The following is a 9178-nucleotide window of genomic DNA, read 5'->3' on the forward strand; positions in this document are numbered from 1 at the left end:
TAATGTGGTTTACTGAATACTTTAAGCCCACTGTTGAGACCCACTGCTTAGAAAAAAAGATTCCTTTCAAAATGTTACTGCTCACTGACAATGCCCCTGGTCACCCAAGAGCTCTGCTAGAGGTGTATAATGAGATTAATGTTGTTTTCATGCCTGCTAACACAACATTCATTCTGCAGCCCTTGGATCAGGCAGTCATTTAGACTTTCACGTCTTATTATTTAAGAAATGCAATCTTCGTGGCATCTGGGTGGTTCAGTAGGGTAAGCATCCCCTTCGGTTCAGGTCGTGATCTCCAGGTCCTGGGATTGAGTTCTGCATCAGGCTCCCTGCTCAGCGGGGAGTCTGCTTGTCCCTCTCCCTCTGCCCCTCCCCCCACTTGTTCTCTCTCTCTCTCTCTCTCAAATAAATAAAATCTTTTAAAAAAAGAAAAGAAAAAAATTGTATATTTTTTAAGATTTTATTTATTTATTTGATAGAGATAGCACAGATAGGCAGAGCGGCAGGCAGAGGGAGAGGGAGAAGCAGGCTCCCCGCTGAGCAGGAAGCCCAACATGTCCCAGGACCCTGGGATCATGACCTGAGCCGAAGGCAGCCACTTAACCAACTGAGCCACCCAGGCACCCCATAATTTTCTTTTTTCTTTCATAGCCTTGACATTTTTATTTTTTAAATAAGCTCCACACCCAGCATGGAGCCCGCCACGGGCTTGAACTCACCACCCTGAGATCAAGATCTGAGCAGATAACAAGAGACTGGGCTACCCAGGCACCCCCATAGCCTTGACATTTTTAAAAATACAGTCTAGTCCTTCAATTTATCTATCATTGCTTCATGATTAGATTCAGGTTAAATTAAGTATCTTTGGCAGAAATATCACAGAAGTGATGCTGTGTCTTCAGTGTAACAGGAGACAGATGTCAGTTTGTCTCGTTACTGATCAAGTTAACTTTGATTACTTCGTTAAGGGAGTGCACCCCAGGTTTCTCCACTGTAAAGTTACCATTTTCTCTTTGCAATGATTAAGTAATCCATGGGGAGATATTTTGAGGCTGTGTCAATCATGTGTCCTAATGAGAGTTACAGAACCCTTTTCAATATCACTTCCCCATCTGTGAAGTGGGGACAGCGGTGTCTTGAACTCATATTAGAGTTTAAGAAGGTGAAAGTGTGGGGTGCCTGGATGGCTCAGTCGTTAAGCGTCTGCCTTCGGCTCAGGTCATGATCCCAGAGTCCTGGGATCGAGCCCGGCATCGGGCTCCCTGCTCAGCAGAAGCCTGTTTCTCCCTCTCCCACTCCCACTGCTTGTGTTCCTGCTCTCACTGCGTCTCTGTCAAATAAATAAATAAAATATTACAAAAAAAAAAAGAAGGTGAAAGTGCTCAACAGTCTAAGTGATATGGTCCAGTCAGAGAGCAAAAAGATGCCATCCCTACGGATTAATTTCTTGGGACGGATTAATTTCTCGGGCACTCCAAACCGACAGAGGTAAGCCGGGCCGCGAGAGCGTGCACGTGCGCGTGCGCGAGGGCGTGACCACAGAGTTGGTCCTCCCGAGACAGAGAGGCCTGAGACAGAGAGGCCGGAAGTTGGCCTCACCGAATTGCGCGGCTGTTAGGGTGGCAAGCCGAGGCGGCGTTATCGGGGTGTGTAGGCAGCTCGGCACGGTCGTGGGTCGGCGTGAGGGGCTCTGGGGTTCTGGGCGGGGATAATGGCATCTCGGGCAGGCCCGCGAGCGGCCGGTACCGACGGCAGCGACTTTCAGCACCGGGAGCGCGTCGCCATGCACTACCAGATGAGGTATGAAGTGAGGCGAGGAGCACGGAGGCCTCTCCCCAGCCAGAGCCCGGAGGGCCTGGAAAGCGACACCGGCCTGGCCTCGGGGTCTTACCCACCCCAGCCGGCCCTCGCGCACCTCCTCCCGTGACGGCCCAGGCCCTGTCCCCAATTTTGGGAAGCCCCTTCGCTCCCATAAGCACCACCCGTGATCCGCCCTGTGCCTTGGGAGGGTCCAGTCCCTGCCTCCTAGGCTCTGGAGTCTTGAGCGATGCTGGCCTTGCTGTGACCTCGGAAACCCAATTTTTAATTGAAACCCACTTTCCTCATCTGTGAAGGGAAGAGCAATCCATTATTTAGGTTTTGGTGAAGAATTAGTGAGCTAGTAATTCGTGTAAAGGGTCTGCCCAATACATGGTAGCTGTTGTATTTCGGGCCATTTTGGGGAATGTGGACCATAAAGTCCAGCCTTTCCTCGCCTAAAATGAATTTTAGGAACACTCCCATGTAAGGGGTGTTTCAACTTCGTTATTCGTTCAACAAATATTTATTGAGTTGCTACCCATCAGGCATTGTGCTAGGCACTGAGGATATAATAGTAAGCAAAAACAGATCTGGTCTTTGTATGCATGTTATACCTTCAATAAAAAAAGTTTCTTTAAAAAAGACAAAACTGGTCCCTGCCTTCATGGATCATGAAGTCTACAGGTGACTGGCTTTTCCCCCCTACCTTTCCACATTTTCTATAATGAATATTTTTAAAATAAAAATATTGAAAAAAAGATTTTCTTTCCTTAAATCCATCAAACTCTCCCAGAATGTTTTTCACATCTTTCCAGAGTTTTGAAGAATGACAAGCTCTTTGGATCTTCATTTCATTCTTATCCTTAGACCCCCACCTAAGAGGATATCACAACCCAAGCAAGTGGTTTGATGACTGTCCAGAGCAGAAACTGCCCTCGGGGGTGTGAAGAGAATACATTTAGGACCTGAGAGAATTAGAATAATGAGAGAAATATGTGTGCTTGCTTTGGCTATAAAATCTACTCTAGCTTGGGAAGTATGGGCAGCCTGAGTTGATTTCCTTGCTGCCAGTATCTCCTTCCTGTAGGCTATATTCTTAGGGTGCAATCAAAGTCATCTCTCTAAACACAGCACTGAGTTACTCTTTTGCCTTTAATCTGACTCACTCTTTGCAACTTCACATTCTGCTCTTCCCTTCCCACTACAAAGTATTCCTGCCACACCACCTGCTTTCCTGGAACACAATGCTTATGTCTTTTTGCCTGCATGCTCTTACCTCTGATAATTACCACCCACCCTTCAGAGCCTATCTCAAATATCCCTGTCCTCTAGATAGCCTTCTCAGACATCCCATCCTAAGCTGAACTGATTACTCCTTCCTGTGATATTCATATATCTGGCAACCTATATTTACTAGAGCTCTTCCAGTTCATTTTCTAATTATTTTTTCTTTTTATTTTTTCAAGTAGACTCCATGCTTAGTGTGGAGCCCAATGTGGGTCTTAAACTCACAACCCTGAGATCAAGACCTGAGCTGAGATCAAGAGTCAGATGCTTAACTGACTGAGCCACCCAGACACCCCTTATTTTTTCTTTTGTTCCTTGTCCCCAAGCATCCAGGCAGGGACTATATCTTACTCATGTTTGTAACCCAGTGTCCAGTATAGTTGCCTGGCATATAGCTGGTGGTCAGAAAATTTTGAATGAAAGGTACTTCTTTTGCTCTGCCCCACAGTGTGACCCTCAAGTATGAAATCAAGAAGCTGATCTACGTGCATCTGGTCATATGGCTGCTGCTGGTTGCCAAGATGAGCGTGGGACACCTGAGGCTATTGTCACATGATCAGGTGGCCATGCCCTATCAGTGGGAATACCCATATTTGCTGAGCATTGTGCCCTCTCTCTTGGGCCTCCTCTCCTTCCCTCGAAACAACATTAGCTACCTGGTGCTCTCCATGATCAGCATGGGGCTCTTTTCCATAGCTCCCCTCATTTATGGCAGCATGGAGATGTTCCCCGCTGCACAGCAGCTCTACCGCCATGGAAAGGCTTACCGCTTCCTTTTTGGTTTTTCTGCCGTCTCTGTCATGTACCTGGTGTTGGTGCTGGCGGTTCAAGTGCATGCCTGGCAGTTATACTACAGCAAGAAGCTCCTAGACTCTTGGTTCACCAGCACACAGGAGAAGAAGCGTAAATGAAGCCTGCCTGATGGACTATTCTGTGGGGCGAAGCCTGGGCCTCTTACTGAGCCTAGTGAGAAGGTAGAGGAGCTGTTCTGAAATTGTTGGTGATTTTGGCAGCTAGTACAAACCAGGCCCACATTCTGGAAAGCTCCTGTTGCCACCAGCTGAGGTGGCAAAACTATATTTAATTTATTCCTGGTTGGCTGGAACTGGGTGATCAACAACTATAAAGCAAACTTCGACTGGTTGAAGTTGAGGCCCTTCAGGGCTTTTCTTTAAGACGGAGTCTCATCCTTGCCTCTTCTTGGTCATTCTCTCCGCTTCCATCCATTACCCCTTAGCCGTCAAGACTGAAAGAGATAGGGAATAAATCAAATTCTACTTCAATCTGTAGGTGGTGGGGCAGGAAACATTTGGGAGGCTCCCCCTGCAGGCTGTGGTCTCTACTGCAAAGCATTTTAATTAAAAAGAACTTCAATAAAATTACAACTGCCTTGTCAACCCTGTGCCTCGTGTTGGAATTTGATAAATTGTGAAAGGTATGTTGCCTGAGTGGCCGTAGACACAAGGAGGTAGGTAGAACTTTCCCAAGAAACCTGGAAGTAGCAGTAGAGAAGTGAACTGGGTGTAGGGAACCTAAGTCATAGTAGCAGCCTTGCGGCTGATTGACAGAAACTACCACGGGCCATACATTTAATCTCTCCACCTGTAAAATGGTCCATTCTCATTTACCCTGCTTGGGTTATGGGCTCTTCTAGGATATTCATGTTTATCATTCAGTGTTAACAAATTGTCATTTATGTGTCCAATAATATGGTATCCAAAAGAATTTTAAAGTATCCCTGCATGTAATCTGGGTGAAACATGATATACATGTGAAGCAACTAATAAACACAGTATCTAATGGCGTGGAGCAGATAAGTTAAAAATGGAAGTGGGAAAGAGATCTGTGAACTCAAGTCCCTTTTCACATCTAAAAGTCTGACACAGTAAATGTTTACTGCAGGAAAGATGCATGTCCCTTTGTTCTTGTCCACTTGACTTTATTGTCTCTGGATGATGTCCAGATCTCTAATTGCAGACCTCTGTCCTGTCCAGAGTTCTAGTCATTTTTGTTTATTTGTCTGTTTTTAGTCCTTTTATTCTATAAACATTAGGTATATACTCAGTCACTCTTAGATACTGGCAGTGCTTATACTGGAAAACCTCTTCCTCTACATGTCCTGACTGTCATCTCAAACTCCGTGTGTCCCAGACTTAACTCCTTGTCTTCTACCTCATACCCATACCTCTTCCTGCATCCCTGTGTGCAAGTGAGTATACCAAAAGCACAGTTCTAGATCATCATCAAATCTCTACTAGGTGCCATTGTTTTTTGAACAATCAAAATACCTTAATCTCTCAGACGTTTCCGAGGTGTGATTTCAGTGCACACTAGTCTTACATTGTTTCCCCATACTCTCACAGTCTCTCAGTCAATAGAACCTCATGAATCCCCATATCACTTTCAGGTTTTCCCAGTTTGTTTAAAAATTCCCCTTTTAGACCTTTATATGCCTTTATTACTTATCCTTCAAGATTCAGTTTATATGGTAATTCAGGAGCCTTCTGGTTGCTTCCATTCAAGGAGTAAGAGTTCTTTGAATCCGTGTGACATTTTTATTTTACCTCTTATTGACAGAATTATTTGTTGATATGTCTTTTTCTCACCCCTTGCTCGGTATCTGATGCATAGTGTGCACTCTATTGAATGAAGTAACTTGTCCTACTCTAGACTGAAGACAGGATGTATTGCACAGAGGAAAGAATTAGACTGAGGCAGGGGTAGAATTTGGAGAGCAAAGGAAAGCAGACGGAAATGTGTGAGTGATGGAATTATGTGCACCAGGCACAAATTGCTAATTTTCAAAGAATTGGGATGCAAATAATTTTTTTTAAGTTAAACTTTTCTTTGATTATTGGAGTGATACTTTACAGTCTTAGAATGCTTTTGAAGACCCATTATGGAAATTACTGTCAATGCAAAAAAAAAAAAGCCATTTGGTTTATTTTAGTTTTCTTCTTGTTGGGTTATTGGGATTCTGCTTTTCCAATCATTTTTTTCCTGCCTCATGGTTGTAGTATTCCCTGAAGCAAACAAGATCCCCTTTGAAAGAGATCTTGATTTAGTGGGAAGAGTGCTGTATTTGGACGGTGGAAGACGGGTTCGAGTACCAGCACACCTAATCATATGGCTAAAATCAACACTGCCTATTTCACAAGATTGTTTTGAAGATCAAATAAGGTGAAGTATTATGAAGGTGCTTTGTGAACTATGTAACACTATATAAATGTGAGGAATGGTTATTCCCTCATGTTTGCAGATTTAGACTATAGGTATTGGAGGGACTCTTAAAGAGCATCTAGTCCATGAGAAAGGCAGTGTGGCGTAGTGGAATGAATATAGCTTCTGATATTAGACTGACTTAGGTTGGAATTCTGCCTTTTGCCTTAAGCAAGATACTTGAGTCTCTGATTTTGATCTGACACACGGGGATCATAGTAGCTACTGAGATTGTGAGGATTAAATAATGTATATGAATAGTCGAGTACATAGCAGGTGCTGAGTAAATACCAAAATGCCTTCCCTTGATGAGCATTGTTAACTTTCCCCTTTCAGACTGGGAGTCCCTATCTCCTCTTAGGCATAATCTCTTGCCTTGGAATTCTGGAGGTTGATCCCTACTGGAGGAGCAGAAGTAAAGAAGGAACACTTCGTCCACTCTTGGTTTACATTGGTCTAATGTGTTGGCCCTTCCTGCCTAAGGTGCCCTAACAGGCCCAGTTGCCCCAAGAGACTTTAAGAATCAGCTGTTACAGGGGCGCCTGGGTGGCTCAGTCGTTAAGCGTCTGCCTTCGGCTCAGGTCGTGATTCCGGGGTCCTGGGATCGAGCCCCGCATCGGGCTCCCTGCTCCGCGGGAAGCCTGCTTCTCCCTCTCTCACTTCCCCTGCTTGTGTTCCCTCTCTCACTGTGTCTCTCTCTGTCAAATAAATAAATAAAATCTTTAAAAAAAAAAAAAAAAAAAAGAATCAGCTGTTACAGAAAGAGCCTAGAGATGCTGCTGCATGGTCTGACAAGAGTCCACGTAAGGGTAAGGCTCATGAAAAACAGCTGTCCAGGGCCCCCACAGTGTGCTCTCTCTCTGAGCATGTGCAGGGGCCTGCCAAGACTTTCTGAGCTCCTGGCTTGGTCCCCAAGTAAAGGTTATTAGAGCATGAAGTCTGGGTTAGCTTGTTCAGACACAAACCACAGGTAAGATAGGCTTCGGCCATCTTCCAAAAAGACGGGGCCTCTGTGCTGCAGTTGGCTTTTATTACAGTTGGCTACCTTGAATTCCAGCCACAGATACTGCTCCCTTGTTGACTCTTGCCAAACAGTCCCTACTAGTCTGGGAGTCTGAACCATTAACTCACTATCATAAGACCTACTTTCCCTTTGTTCTTTTCAACTATTCCAAATTCTTCCTTCACGTCGTTAACCCTGCCAACTACATTGCACTGCTAAATCTAGTAATTCTGTGGACTCTAGGGCTCACAAACCCTCTGACTTCTCACAGATCTCCCTAAGCAGTATGTTCTGGCAGACACGGTGCTGAGTCCCAGATCTCCATTTTTGTGTTTGGACAAGTTACTTAATCTTCCTAGTGTTTTCCAGTCTGTAGAATGATTTAAAAAGACTGACCTCAAGGGTTGTAGTACTAATAAAATGAGATAAGTGGGCAAAGCATATGGCCTCCAGTCTGATAGTAAGAGTTTAGCAAATCTTGAACTGATTCCCTACTCTTTCCCAGATGTGCCTGAATTCGCCTGGAGAATTAATTACCCTAAATCTTTTTTTAGGCTCCACAATCAATAATCAATAGGCACAATCAATAGGCAAACCAGGAAGACAATAAATAAAGCACAAACCTTTTCTCTCTTCTTTCCCCCTTTCTTCCTCACCTTAATTCCTTTTCCTTTTCTATGCTCTCATTTTCTTCCCTTTCTATTCTTTTTTTCTTTTGTATGTGTGAATGTGGGACACTTTATTTCTTTTCTGCTTCTCCTACCATACCTTAGCCAGGGTCAGGAGCAATTAAGGAAATATTTTCACTGTGACAGATCAGAAAATACAAGAGGTCAAGAAAGAGAATTATTCTAGGGATGCCTGGGTGGCTCAGTTGGTTAAGTGTCTGCCTTCAGCTTGGGTCATGATCCCAGGGTCCTGGGATTGAGCCCCACATCTGGCTCCCTGCTCAGTGGGGAGCCTGCATCTCCCTCTGCCCCTCCACCCTGCCCGTGCTCTCTCTCTCTCTCAAATAAATGGATGAAATCTTTAAAAAAAAGAAAGAGAAGTATTCTAGAATGGAACCAAGTTTCTCACTTCATGCCCTCAGCATTGAAAAATGCATTATTTATGTAGATCTAAACCACTGTGGGTTAGGTAAAAATTGAGCGGGAAGAGTCCCTAACCATTCTTAGTATGGCCAGACCACCCTTTTCTTCCTTTGTATCTTACTGATCTATTTTCAAAGTGATGGGCTCCGAGGCCAAAACACAGAACTGTGCCAGGCAAAGCCTTTTGGGTTCCCAGGAGCAGAAGGAGGTGAGGCGGTGGGAAAAGAAACCATAGGTTGGTAGAAAGAGAAATGAACTATGAGAGGTGGCAGAATTGGAGCTCTCTGGGCTAGAGACCTTGACAAAGTCACTGTTCTTTCTGCTTCCTTATTCCTCTCTTTACTAAATGAAAAGAAAAATTCTCACTTACCTGTCTCATAAGATGATTAGGTGGATCAAACATGAAAGTGCTTGTAAAATGTGAAGCAGATAAACTGCTGCTTAAATGAAACATACCATTATTTACAGTTATTCAACTACAAAACCACCTGTTTCTTGACATCCACTGCTAGGCATTGGAGAACGTAAAGAATAGGAAAGGGTCCTTATCTTCTAAGGAACTCAAAAGCCAGAGGGTATTTCTAGGATAATGAGTACGATGGGTCTTCAGACAGTGGACCTGAAGACTCAGGACCTAGAATCGGCTTCAGGGAGGCTAGGGCCAGGCTACTGAAAGGTGCAGAGGGACGATAACAATATCAAGATGACTTAACCCCGTACGTGTGCCCCAAACTTGCTTTCTATGTGTGTCACCAAGGTAAGGACAGAAGCAGCTCAA

The 9178-nt window shown here is 44.4% G+C and overlaps 1 protein-coding gene across 1 annotated transcript; it reads left to right on the plus strand.

The window, feature by feature from the left end:
- Positions 1-1575: 1575 nt before the first annotated feature.
- Positions 1576-4489, plus strand: JAGN1 (jagunal homolog 1). The gene is made up of 2 exons (XM_032412219.1): positions 1576-1800; positions 3536-4489. Exons 1-2 carry the CDS (start codon positions 1712-1714, stop codon positions 3996-3998), a joined length of 552 nt encoding a protein of 183 aa, XP_032268110.1. The 5' UTR covers positions 1576-1711; the 3' UTR covers positions 3999-4489.
- The last annotated feature ends 4689 nt before the right edge of the window (positions 4490-9178 follow it).

Source organism: Phoca vitulina, unplaced genomic scaffold (genome assembly GCF_004348235.1).
Source record: "Phoca vitulina isolate PV1807 unplaced genomic scaffold, GSC_HSeal_1.0 scaffold13, whole genome shotgun sequence".
NCBI lineage: Eukaryota > Metazoa > Chordata > Mammalia > Carnivora > Phocidae > Phoca > Phoca vitulina.